This window comes from Cetorhinus maximus, chromosome 11 (assembly GCF_964194155.1).
Source record: "Cetorhinus maximus chromosome 11, sCetMax3.hap1.1, whole genome shotgun sequence".
NCBI classification, from domain to species: domain Eukaryota; kingdom Metazoa; phylum Chordata; class Chondrichthyes; order Lamniformes; family Cetorhinidae; genus Cetorhinus; species Cetorhinus maximus.
Genome location: NC_135889.1, coordinates 34,154,779 through 34,174,438, shown reverse-complemented (window position 1 = coordinate 34,174,438; position 19,660 = coordinate 34,154,779). Strand labels below are relative to the sequence as shown.

At 41.5% G+C, this 19,660-nt stretch overlaps 1 protein-coding gene across 4 annotated transcripts in view; it reads right to left on the bottom strand.

The window, feature by feature from the left end:
- Nucleotides 1–2,449: 2,449 nt before the first annotated feature.
- The window catches only part of LOC144686500 (cyclin-dependent kinase 2-like), a 51,396-nt gene continuing 34,185 nt past the window's right edge, over nt 2,450–19,660 (bottom strand). For 3 of the 4 annotated variants that reach the window (XM_078551787.1, XM_078551788.1, XM_078551789.1), the window contains 4 exons: nt 16,838–17,008; nt 14,301–14,402; nt 9,333–9,536; nt 2,450–4,666 (listed from right to left, as the gene is read on the bottom strand). In XM_078551787.1, the coding sequence (XP_078407913.1) occupies nt 4,562–4,666; nt 9,333–9,536; nt 14,301–14,402; nt 16,838–17,008 (582 nt within the window). In that variant the 3' untranslated portion in view covers nt 2,450–4,561. Of the gene's footprint in view, nt 4,667–9,332; nt 9,537–13,040; nt 13,253–14,300; nt 14,403–16,837; nt 17,009–19,660 lie in introns of those variants that run through there. The other variant, XR_013577935.1, reaches the window with a different exon arrangement.

Sequence of the window (19,660 nt, the reverse complement as noted above, 5' to 3'; positions counted from 1 at the left end):
ACTCTGAGCCCATCCATCCAGATGACTTGGAGAGTGTCCGGCCCATCCGACTCCCATCTTCCTGCGACCTCAGCAGCTCTAGCTCCACAGGATGGGGACGGTGCCACTGCCACACAACAGGACCTTGAAAGCAAGCCAGGGCCCTCCAAGTCTTGGCCCTCCAGAGGACACTTGCCAAAGTCATCACAGACAGCAGGCTGCCGCCACCTCCGCTATGGTTGTCCGGGGAGCACCAAGACATAGCGACAGGGTTAGGACAGTTGAGAATTAGTTGCACAGCCTGGGCACGGGTGTTGATTACTTGTACATACTGTTCACTATTGTCAATAAACTCCCAAGGATGTCTCCCTGCCTATGGCTCCTTGTTCTGATGAGCAGTGTTCTTGTTACTCAGATGTGAAACCTTTCTGCACAAGATAAAGGCAGGTGTCTCAGTCCAGGGTCTCTTCCCTGTGCTCTGTGCAGCCTTCAGACCAAAGTGATGGTCCAGCCTCACGCTCCCTGGAAACATTACTGATGTCTGCACCTCAGCGGTGCTTGTCATTATAGTGGTCAGGCGCCACAGAGGTCTCTCATTCTCTCGATGTGCTCTCAGCACCTTAATGGAGGGGCTGGCCCCCATTTCTTCAGCATCTGTGAACACAGATGCTATGCTCCAGCTCCTGAAGGGCTCAGGTGCTGAATGCGGACAAAGCATCAAATGCTTCTAAAGTTTCATGGCTCCATCTCTATGATCTGACCCTGATCACAGAGAGCAAGTGAGCTGCCCTCAGTCAGACATTCTCAGAGGCGATGTGAAGATTTATGGAGTGTCCTCAATGCATGTTGTCATCATCCTCATGCAATCAAGCCACTATTTGGGCCTCCACCACGTCTCCACGACAGGAGCATTCTCACTGAGGGTATTCGTGCTGCCATAAGCCAGTCTGGAGTCAAACATTCACAAATGCGATTTGAGATCTTATGGGGTCACCTCATTGCATGTCATCATCATCCTCTACAAATTTAGCAGCTATGAGGGCCTCCTGAGCGTGCCTGCCTCATCTAGCCAGTGCAAGGGCCTCGTCCCCACCACCAGTTGCCTCAGAGGCAGGGCTGCCCTTAACCACATCCCCCCACACCCCACCAGTTGCCTCAATGGCAAGGCTGCACTTGCCCCCAATCACGAGTCGCCACAATGCAAAGGCTGCAGTTGCCCCCGCTCCCCCTCAAAAGGCCCCTCAGAGACAGAGCTGCACTTGGCCCCTGATGCCCCCCTCCCTGCCACCAGTCAGGCAGGGCAGCACTGAACTCCGACCCCCCCTGAAGCCTGTAAAGCAACAGGTGACCCTGGCGAGCTCTGCAGAACATTGCTGTGCACTCACCTCCAGTTCACCCAAAGTGCAGGCTGCCAAGTGCACATTGCCTGTGCTGTAGTGAAACGTCAGCGTGCTTTCTTGCCGACGTGGATGGACGATCCAGCGGGGGTGCAAGATCTTGGCGGGATCGCCTGATAATGATATGCTGATGTATTACAATGAGGTTCCTGACGACCGATGGCAGGAAACATGGCCCACCGTTGGCGGACTGAGCAGACAATCACGACCTGTTTTCCCGCCATTGTGAAACCGATCGCACCATATTGTCTGCTCACACCACCTATCACGCCCACCACCAGCGGGCACAGAAAATTCACCCCATCATTTCAGATATGCCTTCAAAAAGGTGTCTTATACTAAAGATAGCTTAAGTATATAGGAAGGCTTTTAAGACTAAGATAGACTTCAAGACTGTAAAACAAAATGGCAGCAGGGAATCTGACACTAAGATATTTATGATCAGATAAACAGATGGTGACCGACCTTCACAGATGCAATTAGAACAAGCTTGGAACTAAAGTTCATATAAAATATAAAAGTCGTGTGTCCAAATCAGATTAAGGGATAGACAATGAACAGGCTATTCTATTTTCAGAACCATTTACGCAAATATCTGGAGATTCAATCAATAATTTCTGAGAAGTAATTTGGCCAATCACTGAATTACAGTAGGCCTAGTCCACGTGGGTGAGAGAGATAAATACCCTTGATTGAGGAAGGCTCGTCACGAGCTGTTTACTGGAGGACCCCAAAACAAGATTTTTGTCAGAATTTTGAGGAGGTTACATTTTCTTCAGCTTGATCAACTGTCAAAAATTGTAAGTCTGTTCTTTACTTGTTTTCTTTTATTTTCTATTGTTAGGAACTTTTTAAATAAATCACTTCCTTGACTTTATTATTCAAAGAGTTATTGTCTCACCTTGTAGGTTAATAGTCTTAAGAGGAATCAAGATTATATTTAATTGGGTTATTTACAGACATTTAAGTAATTTTATAATTGAAAAGCCCAAACTGAATATACCTAAACTCTATAAGTGCATGGCATGGATTCTTTGTGATCTCATCAGTAAACTTAGTAAACTGTCCTCAGAGCACTTGTAAAAAAATATTTATTTATACAATATAAGTACAAAATTTCAGTTCGGGGTATTGGAAAGCAATAAAAGGCAGTTTTTCTTTGGCTATTAATATTGTCATACTGCAATCTGGAATATAAATGATCACAATATTAAATAACTTGAATAACAGTTTGTTAACAAACCAGCTTATGTAATCGTTACCTTTTATTTTTACAATTATTCTAGTATTAAAATCAATTATTTTGCAGCAAACAACATGGTAAAACACCATCCAACACAACTTGGCCAACTTATATATTAGAAACAAAATACACAATGAATTAAAGAAAACAAATTGATATCATGTAGAGATATTCTACAGGATTTCAGTTACATCCTTACAGAAAGGGAAAGAAAAATATGAGGAAGCATCCCAACCACTCCATTTATACACTTTCTCAACATTGGTTACAGAAAAAGCTTACCCCAGGTCACATGCTATTATTCTTTCCAATTTTCTCTTTTTCATTTCTTTTTTAATTAAGCATAGGAACTCATGTTCAGCTACAATTTTGCAGATACCAACAGTCTTCTGCTACATCATTCAAATATTCTGAATGTGTGACTTCATATGATCATATTAAGGGCATAAAAGAATTTAAGCCTGTATTCAACCATTGTCCACATATGTGTTTGAAACAATGGACAGAGAACAGGAGCGTGAATCTGACTGGATATCACCTTTCCCTAGTCTGAGAATCTGTAAGGTCAACTACAATACCTATTTAAATCACTTAATGCAACATAGATGTGAAATTAAACCTAGCATTTTCCTAATCTACAGCTCAATATGGAATTAGGTGATGCATTTACTCATTGAGCCATCCATTCATCTAAGACAACTTCAACACTTGACTTGGGAGTATTGTCTATTTTCTTTATTTGGGAATGGCCTTAAAAAAACTGAAAAAAGGCCTGCAGAATGTCAAGTTATGTTGCTTTAAAACTAAACTGACATATCTTTCCTTCTGGTCCACATAAGAAATTATTTTTTAAAATATGAGAAGACTGCCCTTGTAATATTCTTTTCACATGGAGGTTTGATGCACCAAAGCTGCATGCACTACATGGTCATTGGGATCCTGGATCACCAGTTTTCTGTTCATCTAGAATAATCTTCACATTAGAGGTAGATGGACAAATAGGGATATACACAAGCACTAAGGAGCCAGGTAGCTCTGAAAAGACAGGTGGTTAGACATGAAATTTCAAGCGCAGTATTCAAGCGGTGTTTATTGACATTTGAAATTCAGTGGTCAGAAACACTTCTGATAAAAATAAAGCTCATATATTAATTGTGACCTTAGGAAGTGGAAAGATAGACTATGAAAGGTGGTAGTGGAACATTAACAATCTATGTGTTAATTAAATACAGTAGTTTTACTTAATTGCTTGATGTTGAAACCAGTATTAGGTAGGTTTTTAAGTGGGCATGAGAAATATGCATTCAAATTTCCCCCACCTACCTCTGGTTCCTCCTTGGACTTGAATGGGAAAGTCTGGGAAGCTCAAGAAAGAACTGGGAAAGCTTTCCCATTGACAGCAAAATGGGTGAATCTCAATGAGATTAGGATCAGGTCTTTCAAATTGAGGTTCAATGGTCTACCTCCATATAAAGTTGCCATAAAATACATCTAACGGGGGAACAAAAAAACCCACAGAAGATTGTTATTACAATCTGTAAAATCTCAAGAAGATCATTCGTGAAAAACACTTCTTTCTAAAGTAAACCCTTATATTCCATACTGATTTATAGCTGTTGTAAAATATCAACCATTCCCTTGTGCTGTTTCAACATGTGTCTACAAAAATGGGATTTCAAATCTAAAAATAGAATCAAGTTTTACAGAATCTCTAATAATCTATAACAGAATTTAAACTTATCAAAGTATTGTGCCTAATGTACGTCTTTACATGTCATCACCTTCACAGTTCAGGCTCCTGCCAATGTACTCTACAAGTACAATTTTCCAACTTCTGATAAACAGCTGTAGAGTTTGGAAAATAATACATAAAAATGGAAATGAAAAAAAGCAAGAAAACTGAGATGCTTCCTTCATGTTCCCAGTGAAGTCCACCAAATATTTATAGCTGTAAGTGCGGTAGTTGAATAGTGACATCACGGAAAAATCGATGACTTATAGCAACTTTTGCAGAAATCCGCTTGTTGGGATCATACTGGAGCATTTGCTATAAATAAAAAGGAAATGTTTTAAACTTTTTATTTTCTAAATTGATCACTAAAGGTGACAAGAACACTTCTGGTGCTTGAATAATAATACCGCTTGTAATAATTAAGAAATTAATAACCAGTGTATAATACATCTCCATAGAGTTGGCTGATAACCAAGAATATTATATGCAACTTAAATCTATGATAAGCAAGTGACAAAAAAGAATCACTATATCAGAAATCTTATTCCATGTAGAACTCCAGAGCAAAGACAACCCGTTGCTCAATACATCTGAACTCATTAATGAGTTAACTGAAAAACATAGTGGAAAGCTGCAAGAAGAACTGCTGGTAAACAACTTGACAACAGAAAATGAAAGTTTGGGAAAAGTAACAAAATATTTTTCAACTGAATCTAACCAGGTTAACATTCAGATTATGATTCTAACAAACAAGAAAGGACTCTTCTCAGGCAAAGTGTAATTTGCATTCAGATTGTCAAAATATGCACTCTTTTTTATCTAGTTATACGGCCAGAATAAACTGGACACTGGAAATTTCTCACTCCACAGTTTATTTGCATCCAAAACCAATTTAAGAGTTACACTATGCTTGAAGCAGTGTAAAAACACAAAGAAATTACAGCCATCTCTAAGAGGCATTTTGTCTCTCTCAGGTATAGAAGATCCTTATTATTTGGTTTCCAGATTGAGTAATATATTAGATTGTAGTTCTTTCCAATAACCAGTGGAGAGAGTCGCTAATATATAAATATATTATACATATTACACATTTTGTACGTACAGACCTTGGACCAAATTTTCATAGAACGGTGGAGTGGGAATGGAGACTGGAAGGTCCAAGAAATCGCACCGCCTGAAAGCCTCTTTGATTCCTGGTGTGGTTCTGACATGCTGCAATTTTGAAATCAGGGAGTGGTAAGCAGCAAGTTATCTGAAAGTGGTGGGTTTGTAATTTGACAAACCCATTAATTGTCAGCTTGTTGAGGGGCAGTTTGCAATTTTTGAGCAGAGTAAGGGTCACTAGCCCATCCATGAGGAGGAGGCAGCTTCATAATGGGAAGCCAGTTGTGGACGTGGGTATTAGTCAGAACAGTGCGGAAGGGGAAGTCTCAGGGATCAGCTCATTCAATGCCACAAAGTGGCTATCACATAATCAGTACTCTCTGAGAATTTGATTAGTAATGTTGGGGGAGGGGGTGATGGGAGGTGAAATGAGACTGCAGGGATCACAAGGGTACAGCAGGGACTCCAGGAGATGGTGGATCTCTAAATCAGAGATGTGCAACAATAAGGAGCAGCCTCAGCTGCAGATGCAAACCCCTAGCCATGAGAGTTGAAGAGGGAAGGAACAGCAGGCTGGGAGACAGTGAAGGCAAAATCCTCATAACAGTGTGTACCAAAAAAGAATAAGTTTTATAGAGATATTAGAGCATTAGTGCTGCAGGAGGCTGTGCCCATCCAGTCAATTGGTCTCAGACCTGTACCCTCATTGAGGATCACCCCAGGCCTAGAAGGTCTTGTGTGCAGCCCCTGCCTGTAGCCATAAAAGTCATAGTGATTCTGAACTTCTTCATATCTGGGTCATTCTGAGGATCGGTTATTGACCTGGCTTTTCTCAAGTGGCAGCCCATTATTACATAAGGCAAGTTGTGATGCCCTGTTTGAGGGGGCCACATCTTACAGAGTTCCAAACAGATAGTGCAATGTAGGTACAGAGGGCACTGGGATTCACTTCCATGAGAACAGTTATTTGTTATTTTAAGGCATTTTCCAGTACTACCAAATCATGAACATTAGAATTTTTCTGTACAAAAGGACACAATTTTACCAATCAAGCCTGTGCCAACTGTCTGAAAAAACTATCTACTTAGTCCAACCCCCCTACACTTTCTCCTTACCTTTTCAAAGTTTTATTTTTCAAATATTAGGCCATTTCCCTTTACAAAATTATTATGGGTTCTGCTTTACCATTGTTTATTTTAGGGCATTGCATTCCTTATAAACCGTCTACATAAAAAAATTCTTCTAACCTCTCCTTTTATTATTTAACTGACTCTAAGCTCATAGTTACTGATTCACCTACAAGCAGATAGTTTTTCTTTATGCATTGTGTAAGGAGCATATCTTTTTACTTCTGTTGGACTGTTGTAAAGAACATATATTTTTATTTTCCGTTGGACTGTGAATTAAAATTACAATGGCTGCAGAGTGAAAGACATGTCCACTGGAACAGGATCAGAGATATATACAATGTTGAAGTCCTGGAACAGAATGTGCCACGAAAGACAGGATGGTGCCAGAAAGGAGTCCTAGACCAGCAGAGCTGCCTGACAACAGTGTTTTGATTGGCTCCTGACCAGGTGTTGTGTGGGAGCAGTGCAGAATAGCTCCTATCCTGAAAGGAACAAGACCTAAAACCTCTTTCTCTTGTGTGTGGAAGATTCCAGTAATTGCATAATAGCTAGCTGGTTTTTCTCCTCATATCTCTATAGCCTGCTTTTTCTCTGAAAACCCCAGTCAAGAGGCAAAAAGGGAAAATCACTAAGAGACATTGAAAGGCAAGTGCTCAACTACTGAACTAAATACTGAAAGTGCTGGAAGACCACCTTGTGTCATCAACAAGAACTGAAAAGAATTTAGAAGACATCGATCAAAATCAACCCATCCAATCCTGTACTCTGGAATTGGTGTTATTGAACTGTTTTATCCCACCCTTAAAATCCATGTTTATGTGTCTTGTATGTATGTGTATAGGGATTTAAAAAGGGGGTAGAGTTTAAGTTATAGTGTTAGAAATAAGCAGTTCATATTTCTTTCTTTTGCCACTGGTTAATGACAGTTTGTTCAATAAACAGTTATTTACTTATTAAGTTTACAAACCAAGTGCTCGTATTCTGTTAACCTAAATTAAACAATTAGGTAGAATTGGGGCAATCTGGTGATTTGCTCAAACTTTTCACATTTGTCGCGGCTTGGGGAGCAGTGGGACTTGATATTACAGCGCACTATCCCCAGTGAGTCGTGACAATTGGTCAAAACTCTTCTAGATTATCTTATCTTCAATATCTCTCAGATCTACTCTTAACTTTCCAAAGTTTCTTATTCTTAGTATCATCTTAGTTCATCTCTTCTCTACCCTTTTCGCGCTCTGGATGTTTAATGGGTACCCATCAATAGACATAATTCCAACCACAACCTAACCAATGTTTTGTATAAGTTCAAGGTCATCTCTTTTGTAGGCTATGGGGCAGATTTTGACTATGGAAGTAAAACTTGGGAGATGTAAAATGGGCAGCAAATTTGCTATCACCCATTTTTGCTATCACACAAAGTCAAAATCTGCCCCTATATATAAAACCTAGGATCTCATCTGCCTTTTTATATATCTTATAAACTTGACCTTCCACTTTTAAAGGCTTGTATATCTGAATCCCTGAGTGCCACTGCTCTTTTCCTCTGCTCTTAAAAGTGAACATTTCTGTAATTTACAGCACTGAATGACATGAAGTAACAGTGGTACAATTCAATCCCCTGGCCCTGGTGACCAGAGCCTTAATTCATTACCTGAGACCATTGGTTCAAACTAGTACAAAAAATTACTGTATTTGGGGTGTATAATCTGACCTAGCATACAGGATGACCCAATTTTTCTGGTTCCAAAATCATGTTTTTGCATATACTTGGCGTATAAGTCAACCCCCCTTTCAGCCATGACATGCTTTACTCATGTTAGTAGCTAGCCTCGATTTTTCACCTCACAAATGGATATTTTATTTCACAGCGTCTTATAACTGGGTCCAAGGTATTAAGCAGGCAACAAGGGCTGTGTTGCAAAGATGCGGTAGAGTTTAAGGTACACTCACACAGAGCAGACTCCACGTGGTGAATGACAAAGGTGACGACCACCCACACCCACAGTCTACTGTTATACTCGGTGTAAAAGTCAACCCATTTTTGGAGAGATTTTGAGGCTTCAAAGATCAACTTATTTGCTGACATCTACGCTATGTTTGCAGCATTGTAACAGGATACTGATACAAACACATCCCTTAAATTTTGGCACAGTGTCTACTCTACTTTTACATATATATATCTACAGCTGTTACAATTTACTCCATAATACAGGATTCTGTGCTCTGTGGGATGTTCCCGGGATGCACATCGAGACAAACATCAACTGCTGCTGGAGGAGCATCCACTAAGTGAAAGACACAGTTTGGTCTGCCCAAAACTTGCTGATCTCCACTGTGAGAAGCTGTCCACTTCAGAGTGTTGCAGGCTGGCACATTCCAACGTCCAGGGCTACATGTTGAGGGACACACTAAAGCTTGAGGCAGCCACCACAAAGGCTCAATGGGGAAAGGCCACAGTCCAAGGCCCTCCTGCCAAAGTACACCCAGAGACTAGAACTTGTGTAAAACACCTTGGGCTGTATGATTGACATAGAACGTATATTGTAAATGTAACCTGTAATTGTAAGGCTAGTGAGGCACCTCAGAGGGCCAGACACTGCACTAAAAGTAATTGTACCGTCTTGCACTTTATGTAATGCTCAATTTAAATTGTTATGTATTCTACTTTTATAAATTTTATGAATAAAGTATATTTTTTGAAAAAAAAATTAAATTAAAATTGTAATTTATTGGGGTGTACTACCAACCATCAGTAGGTCTTTGCCATCCATGTCCAGATTGGGTAGTATCTTATTGAAATCTTGTCTGAGCCACCGAGGGAAGTTTGCTTTGAAGTCAGGTAGCTGTGTAACTCCAGGCCACACAGACTCATTTGGTGTACCAAGCGTGCGGAAAATCCTGAAAAGCTGATCAATCTCAGAGTCTCCAGGAAACAGAGGTTTTCTTGTGACCTTTAATTGAAAAAAGAATTCACATAAATTATATAGCTGTTATTGGGCATACATTTAGAACCATAGAAAAGTTACAGCACAGGAGGCCATTTGGCTCATCTTGTCCATGCCAGCCCGAGGACACCCAGGTGCCCTTTCTAATCCCACCTTCCTGCACCCGGCCCATAGCCCTGCAGCTCACAGCACTTTAGGTGCAGATCCAGGTACTTTTTAAAAGAGTTTAAAGTTTCTGCCTCTACCACCAACTTGGGCAGTGAATTCCAGTCACCCACTACCCTCTGCATAAAGAAGTTCTTCCTCATGTCCCCCCTACACCTTCTGCCACTAATCTTGAATCTATGTCCCCTGGTTCTAGAATTCTCCATCAAGGGAAACAATTTTGTCCTGTCCACTCTATCTATTCCCCTCATAATTTTGTACACCTCAATCAAGTCACCTCTCAGCCTTCTTTGTTCTAAGGAAAATAACCCCAACCTATCCAATCTCTCCTCTTAGCTATACTTTTCTAACCCTGCCAACATTCTTGTAAACCTCCTCTGCACTCTCTCCAGAGCTATTACGTCCTTCCTGTAATGTGACCACCAGAACTGCACACAATGCTCCAGTTGTGTCCTCACCAGTGTTTTATACAATTCCAACATTATATCCTTACTTTTATATTCTATACCTCTGCCAGTGAAGGACAGCATTCCATATGCCTTCTTTACAACCTTGTCTACTTGAACTGCTGCCTTCAGGGCCCTGTGTACTTGTATGCCAAGATCTCTCACTTCATCTACCCCTCTTAGTATATTCCCATTTACTTTGTAATCCCTGTAACTGTTTGACCTCCCTAAATGTATGACTTCACACTTCTCTATATTAAAATCCATCTGCCACCTTACCGCCCACTCCAACAACCCATCTATATCATTTTGGAGATTATGGCTATACTCTACGCTATCCACTACTCGGCCAATCTTTGTGTCATCTGCAAATACCCAATTGTGCCCCCCACATTCACATCCAAATCGTTAATATATAACACAAACAGCAAGGGTCCCAACACCGAGCCCTGTGGAACACCACTTGAGACAACTTTCCATTCGCAAGGGCATCTATCGACCATTACCCTTTATTTCCTGTTACAAAGCCAACCTTTTATCCAGTTTGCCACATTACCCTGAATCCCATGGGCTTTTACATTCCTGACCAATTTGCCATGAGACCTTGTCAAATGCCTTGCTAAAATCCATGTGCACAACATCCACTGCACTACCTTCATCAGCCCTTCTTGTCACTTCCTCAAAGAATTCAATCAAATTTGTGAGGCAAGACCTTCCTTTGACAAATCCATGCTGACCATCCCTGACTAATCCATGCCTTTCCACATGACAGTTAATCCAGTTATTTCAACAACCTGAGTCCTCCAGTCCTGAACAGTTTCTTTGGAGATAAGTTGACTCATTAAAATATGGCCAAAAACGAAATTTCCATGCACAAGGATTGTGTGAGCAAGTCTTTTGCATGTTGGCTAAACAGAATCTCTACCTGTGCATATGAGCATACGAGTTAGGAGCAGGAATTAGGAGCAGACCCCTCTTTTCCCCTCTCTTTACTCTTTTTGTTGAAAATGATAACTGACATTGGTATGCAGTTCCAAGTGTTCCAACAGCAACCCAGTGCTTCACCCAACTGATTCACAAATAAGATTGCATAGGTGTCAACAGGTTATTTGACCACAAAAGACACTATTATCCAAGTCCAAGCTGTCCTTACTTAATATGCATATGAGCATTTTTGAGTAGCTGTCACCATATTGTGATCAAGTAGAGGAACCCTTGATTTTTCCACCCCACCCTAGCTCCCTAACCTCCATCCTTTGTGATTCTGAGGTAAACTGTAATGCACCTATTGACGTTACAGTTCAAACCAGCCAATGCAGAAAGGACCAGGAATCAAACCTGGGTCTTTTCTCATTTGTACAAATCAGTACCACACAAAGTAGTGCAACTAGGCATTGAGCCATCAGTATACGCTGAAATAATACTCTTTAACATTAAAGATAATTAAGGGTTATATGAAAACTTAAAAACTAAAATACTGTGAATTACATAATGCAATAATGATTTAATATAATCAGATAATTTACAGTGAAGATGTAATCTGGGAATGTAATACATATACTGTTACCTATATTTATCATGTTTCAGCTACAGTAAACATTTTACATATAGGTGGTTCTTCCAGTAAGCTTCACACTTAGTTTCCATCACTTTTTAGCAAACAAAGCCATTAACATTTGCTAGTTACCATTAAAACATTCTAGTACTGCAGAACTAGTCACAGTTGTATACCTTCTAATCCAACATGACTTTTAGTGATATAGCTCAATCATTTAGAGCATTTGTGAATCGCTCCCCACAGGTGAAAAAGTGTGCAATAGACAAAATAATCAGCCAGTGTAAGAAAACAATCATACAAACGTTATATACCTAAAGTTTTTATATATCAGCAGATTTCCTGTGCTATTTCTCAGTGTCAGTCCAAAGTTCTGTAAGAACAGGATGTTATGCCGTGCATTATTACCAAGGACACTGACATTAGCATTTGGGTGGCCGTTGCATCTTAGAACAGGAGGAAGGGGATCCTGGGTCCTGCAGTATTTTGAGGTGAATTCCAGAGACTTGAAGCATCTAGAAGAACACTGCAGAGGGAAGGTGTGGGAGCACTGGGGTAGATCTTGGGATTTGGGAACACTGGGGGTGGTTCTAGAAGCATGGCGCACCTGGAATGTGGTCTAGGGGTTTCTAAGCAGTGAGAAGGGGTCCTGGGATCAGAAATGGTGGGAGTGGGGAGTTTGAAAAAGAGGTTTTGGTATGTAGCAACATGGAAAGGTGGAAGAATCACAGAAATGTTACAGTGTAGTAGGAGGCCATTTGGCTCATCATGTCTGTAAAGGTTCGCTGAATGAGGAATTCACTTAGTGCCACACTCCCACCTTCTCCCCATAACCCAGTTCATTCTTCTTTTTCAAATAACAGTCAAATTCTCTTTTGAATGCTTCGATTGAAGGATTTAATAGGCTTGTAGGGCAGAGGTGTCTGGTATTAGTAAATTTAAAATACAGTACACTAATAGTCAGTCAATTTATACAATTTGTAATGAATTCAAATTTCCATAAAAAATAAATTGCCTCAAAATATTCAAACGTTTGTCATCAGTATTCCAAGTTTTTAAAAAAAATCTCAAGTCTCACACTTAGCCACATCTGTTCTAATCACAGAAGTTGTGAGCACTGCATAATTAAAAGTTTGTTAATCATGTCAAAGTTGCCCAAGTGAATAAATCCCCAGTTCCTTTAAAGAATTTTCAAAAATAATTACTCTCATATTTTTATGAAAGGAAAGGTAACTCTTACTTTAAATTGATGTTGATGCTCAAATTGCATGCTATGATATTTTGCAAATTACACATACTCATAATGCCTAGTTTGCACACAGGGAGATTTTATAATTGGCATACTCTCAGGGGTGGTGAAAGCTGTTTTCAACTGCAGAAGTATCCTGTCAGACATTAGACATTTCAGTTCCTCCTCCTTCATGTACCATGACCTAAAAGGGCAACCATGGACTTCCATCGGATTGATCCATGATTATGCTTGGCAAATTACTGCAGTGGTTTGCCGGTGCTTTCTGCAGTATGGCTGACCAGGAAACTCTTCTGCTCTTTACCACCTGATCCAGCAACAAAATGAAAGTGAATAGTTAACATGCTGATGTAGGAATTTTCCATCATAAATGTTTATATGGAGTTTATCATTTTGACATGCTGATATATGCAGGCTGGATTTCCAAATGTGCATGGAGGTGTGACCAGAGGTGGCCCGGGGCAGAAAAATCTCTGTGAGAGGGCAGAATGTCAATTTGCCGGCATCTTCCCACCTCCAGACCGTTTTTAAGAAGGCTGGGTTGGAGATGTAATGCCGGTTGGGTAGCTAAATTAAGCCATTAAGGGCATAGTAAGGCTCGCCTGTGCCGACAGGCATTTTCCAATGATCAGGTGGGCCTCCCATGTGGCTGAAGCCCACACAATGAAAAGAGGTGGCCTCCCACCAACAGACGAAGGGACCAGTGTTCCATAATAATTTAATTCACCTCCCCACTGCTGCTGGTGCAGAAAATGGCCACAGCAGTGGTTGCAGCCCCCTCCACAATGGTGGTCTGGTGACTGTGGGCATTTTTATGTTCAAAACTTTTAGAAGTGCCGAGAGGATGTTTCCATTTTGAGGTGCTCTCTCTCCCTTACCTGCATCGACAGGCCTCCGCTCTCTGTGCTGGAGGGCCTCTTATTGGCCCTCCAGCTTCAGGAGTTTGCCCAGTGACTTTAATTGGGCAGCAAGCGTTCCCTCTGGCTATTAACTGGCCATTCCTTTGAAAATGATGTCGGGTGACCATTTCTGACATGGTCCAGAATTGGGGCCCTCGTTTGACCCCAGTGTCAGATTCCCGACCCCAAGACAAAAATTCTGCCCATGATCTTTCCATTACCAAATCAAAACACAGAAAGTAAGTTTAATGTGTACATAAAGTGCAAAATGTATTCAAGACCTTTAATAGACACATAGATGACATTTCAGTAGTGAGATACTTTGCCTTTATTTTGTACAAGTTTTCATCTTCCCTCAAACTTTAAAAGAAAAAAAACAATATTCTGAACATGCTAGGAAGGCATAAATTTACAAAATACATTTTAATAAATTAATTGTTTTTCTGAGATAAATACCATTTCTGCAAAGATGCATCCTATGCTCCAAACATCCACTGCTGTTGAGTAAAATTTACATCCCATTAAAATTTCTGGTGCTCTGTACCACAAGGTTACAACCTAAAAATAAAGTAAATACAAATATAAAATCAAAGAATAACAAACATTTAGAAAGTCAATTCCCCAAAATCATTTCAGCCAAACATGTTAAGAGTATACTTAACTGATCAGTGTTTACTATAAAAGTGTTCAAGAGCTATAATCAGATTTCAGTAATTAATTATAACTGTCAATATTTATCACTACTGTGGTCTGAATGAAGCTCAATAGTTGTTTATAAAAATAGAGTAATGCAGTCTATGTTTGCACTACCTTGCAGTTTTCCCTAGGGCAGGGAGTCAAGAATACAACAGAACTGGCATTATCTACCTTAATTTATGATAAATTAGTGCTGATTAACTGAGGCCTCCGTGGTTCAAAGCCTTTTGGTAATGGAGAGGTGGAGCCTGCTTTTATTTTGAATTAAGTAGCTTTTTTATCTCTTTTCCTGAAGTTTCGGCTGAATTTTGTTGCCAGGGCCGAAAGCAGGATGCAACCCACACCAACCCTCCTCCACTTAGGCAGGCAGTGTGACCCGGGCGACATATTACTGCGGTGGCCAATTAAGAAGCCATTGCCAGGGCTGCTGTCCAGTTAAGGTTCCCAATTCAAGGGCTGATACTTTTGCAACCTCAGAAGCGCCACTACTCGCAGTGGCCACTGCTGAGACTGCAGATCCAGGGAGGGGGTGCCTCAAAGAGAGGTCAGGTAGGTTGGGGAAAGCCAGAATCTGGCAGCCAGGCCCTGGCATTCACATGGGGATGAGCATTGCTGTCACATGATTGGCCACTGCCACTGAGTGGGGGGGCCCTTTGTGGGCTATGGGAGTGCTCATCAAGGAGTGGCCCCCTCTCCCACAGTGAGTCCACCAGAATTTACCTAGCAGTCTTCCCACAAAGCAGCGAGCCCAACATGGTCAAAATACTCCTTAGTGGCCATTTAAGAGGCTCAACTGACTGTAGGGTGGGCAACTGGGCTAATATGTTTCCTATCACTGACTATATAGCAGGATGGCAGACAGCCCTCTCGATGACTCCCCCTGCCATCCTGCCAGCCCTCTTGCCTCCCCCACCCATTCCCAATGGGCCATGAAAACTCAGTCCTTTATTTAATAATTGTAATGCAAACAAAGGCACTTTCCATTCTAATAAACAAATCACCACGCATCTGGTACACCATTATTATTTGAAGGGATTTGTGAACTTCTGGTGAGGGCAGGATAATGTTTAATTTTCCCAGTTTTCTACTCCTTTCTTTCCTTTTAACAGTGTTGACTCATACAGAGAATTATTCCACTGACAGTGTTTCAGAGAGCATTACAGCTGAGGCTGATCCATCAATAATTACCACAAGTTGCAATTTCTTTAAAATATCACTGACAAGTATTTAGCAGTGGAAATTGTCACTTTTCTCCTCCCTAAGTCCAGATGCTAAAACCAATTGTACGACTTTTCTCTTCCTAGGTTTGTGTCAATGAATTCAATTGTGATTATATCACTGCTATGCTGGTTGAGATCAGTTGATTTGATCAAATCCAGGACTTTTCTTGTCTGTTGGACTCAATAACTCACCAAGCATTGGACTCAATAACTCACCAAGCATTGGGTTATCTACTGAGCTATAACAAGAGTCTCCTAGTTGTCAGTATAAAGTTTTAGCAGGAAAGTACTAAACACCCTCATTAGTTAATAAGTGTGTTTTTCAGAGTTGTAATAAAGGCTCACCATCTTCTGCTCTCAACAGGGAATCACAGTTGAAGGGAGCCCAAGTTGGAAATAGGGTAAACATGTAGTGCCAATTATCAGTCCTACGCTAACTACCTTTTGGGAGCGTGGGATTGGTGAAATTCCCTAAAGTATCAAGAGTTGTGCTATTACTTTTTCTTGAACTTTGACGTTTGAACTTGGTCCTTCAAGTTCTTGTGTTCTTGGCAACAGTAGGGTAGGTGGGTATAATCTCTGAAATCACAACTTTTCTGGTCTAATAGTCTTTCCTTGTGCCTAAAATGTTCATGCTTCCCTTGCATTAAATCTTTTTTTTACTGCTAATTATAACCTTATGCTGAGAGGAGTAGATGCATTGCAGACTGTGTAGAAAAGATATTTGGAAAAAATACTGACTTCAATGAAGTTTACCAAGCGCTTAAGACAACTTTTCTGTTTAGTATTAGTGCCTAAACTGATTGTTACTGTTTGATATAGCTAGAATTCTTTAGAGCTTGAAAATGGAAAGCGCTAATAAATAGCCGTTTCCATTTTCTGGGGCTCATAACGTTTTTTTGTAGAACAATGCAGCATTCTGATTTTAGAAAGTTCACATTAACTAGCTGAGCAACCCATTTAAAATATGCCACAAGTGAGAAGGGTTAAATCCATAAAAATTATAGTGGGAGTAAAATTAATATCCAAGTCTTAACTTTATGAACAATTTCTAAAACTGCATAGATCTTAAATTACCTCATGAGTATAAGTGCGCACAGGAACTCCAAAAGCCCTTGCCAATCCAAAATCTGCTAATTTGATTGCACCAGCATCATTAATGAGCAAGTTTTGTGGTTTTAGGTCTCGATGAAGGACTCTGTGAGAGTGACAGAATGCAACACCTTGCAGCAGCTGGAACAGGTAACTCTGCCAAAAGAGGTGTCTGGTTATGTGAACATTCAGAAATAAATTATTCAAACACCCATAACAGGCAAATTTCCATATCAGTATCACCCAATCCCTTTCATGGCATTACATATCCAAGGAAATATTACTGTACTAGGACATGAATGGGATAACAGAGCTGCTCCAATGGCTCTAGGATAAATAGACAATCTGCTTACAGAAGACTGCTCAGTGCAGACCTGAATACATTGTTTATCTGATGCCTGTTTTAATCAGATAAATTAGGCCACTCTCTCCTTCAGAGGAGAAGTGTGAAATTGTCGTCAGTGTAATCATTTTGATTCCGGCATTCTGTCATTCTTTTTTCTGTGTGCCAACCAGAAAGAACAGCACCCATGTTTCCTATAAACATTCATAGAAGATAGCACGCCTGGGTGAATGTTAAGCCTGAGTTCTGCAAATAAGATGACTGGAAGTTGGTACAATATATTGGTTTCTTCAATTGACAGACAGATTGAATAGATGAACAAACAACAAAGTGCTTGAAAGCACTTTATTCGAAAATAATAAAGTAATATGTCTTAAAACTGTAAGGTAAACTTGTAAGGGGCACACATATCTGTGAGCGAGTTTATTCAATATCCTAGCAAACAATGATAATGGGTTGACAAACCTTTTAACATCCCCTAGAAGTTTCTAAATTTTTGCCCCTCCTTGCGGTACTACCTTTAATTGTTCCACCTTGCAAAACTTCACCTTCAATCTAGAACAGGTTTGTCCAACGTATGGCCTGTGGGCCGCATCCGGCCCGCGAAATCCCTCTATGCGGCCCCCAGAGCCAGTTTTCAAAATACTGGTCAAACAGGTGAGTTTCAATGAAGATTCTGCATGGAGCTGCTCCTCCAATCACTAGTGAGCCTATCAGCAGCAAATGAGGGAGAGAAACAGTCTCTGTTTCTGTCTCTGTCAGAAACAGGCGGGAGGAGTGATGAACACCAGCATCGGTGAGTGTGCTGAGGGCTGCTGGGTCAAGGGAAGCGAAGGTATGGGGGGGCTGGAGACCACAGAGACAAGCAACGGCGGGGTTGGAACCTGGGGAGCCAAGCAATGGCATTGCTGGAGCCAAGCAACAATGGCCCTAGAGCCCAGCAACAGCGGCTCTGGAGCCCGGGGAGCTAGGTACATTAGGCCTGTGGAGGGTGAAATACTGGCAGGCCCAGGGTGGAGACTGTACCTTGGTGAGTATGTGGGAGTGAGAGAGAGTGTTTGTGGGAGTGAGAGAGTATGTCTGCGAGTGCGTGTGGGAATAAGAGTGTGTCTGTGAGTGGGTGTGGGAGTGAGAGAGTGTGATGGTGAGAGTTTGTGAGGGTGTGCGAGAGACTGAGTGTGTTTGGGATGGGGTGGAGTGCGAGAGACTGAGTGTGTGTGGGGGGTGTGCGAGAGACCGAGTGACTGTATGTGTGTGTGTGGGTGGAGTGTGAGAGACTGAATGACTGTGTATGCCTGTGTGGTGAATGCAAGAGACTGAGCGACTGAATGTGTGTGGGGGGGAGGGGGTTTGCGAGAGACTGAGTGACTGTGTGTATGGGGGGAATGCAAGAGATTAAGTGACAGTCTGTGTGTGGGGTGGGGGGGGGAGAGACAAGAGTGCGAGAGACTGAGTGACTGTGTGTATGGGGGAATGCAAGAGATTGAGTGTGTATAGGGGGCGTGTGCAAGAGACTGAGTGACTATGGGTGTGTGGTGGGGGGAGTGCGAGAGACTGAGTGATTGTGTGTGTGGTGGGGGGAGTGTGAGAGAGAGGGTGACTGTGTGTATGGGGGGAATGCAAAAGACTGAGGCCGGGATTTTCTGGCCCTGTCACGGGCGGGACCCGCCATGGGCAAGGCGGCGCCCCAACCAGAAGCCTTGCAGCGGACCAGAAGATCGTGGCGTTGGGCGGGTGCGGAAAATCCCACCCTGAGTGACTGTGTGCGCGGTGCAGGAAGTGCAAGAGACAGAGTGACTGTGTGTGTGGTGGGGGGAGTGCGAGAGACAGTGACTGTGTGTATGGAGGGAATGCAAGAAACTGAGTGACTGTGTGCGTGGTGCGGGGAGTTCAAGAGACTGAGTGACAGTGTGTGTGTGTGGGGGTGTACAAGAGACGGAGTGAGAGAGACAGAGCGACTGGATGTGGAGTGCGGGTGCGGTGGTGGAGTGACAGTCTGCCTTGCACCCAGTTTCAGGTTTCTCACTTACTTTCACCACCACAACCAACACATATACACACACCTACTCACAGTGTGTGAGGGTGAGTGAGCACACCAAGACTGTGAATGAGCCGGGCACACACACTCTGGCCCTCTCCCACTCTGGTCATTTTTATTAATTATTCTTTTTTATCTTAACAAGTTTTTGCCATGATATTGTAGTACTTTTGCTCAGCAATTGTTCCTTTCCTTAAAAGCTCAACTTTTTTTTTGAAATTCAGTTTATGATGTCAAGGAACTATCATAATTTTCCTAATATTATTGTGGGATATTTTAAAGCAGGCTTATATGTGTGTGTGCAGCTAATTTAATTAAACTAGCAACAGTTAGACTACAAGGTTTAAATGATCAAATAAGGTGTAAAACAGGTGTAAAATGGAAATAAGTAAACCTAGGGTGAGGTCAGTAGATTTGATGTGAATGG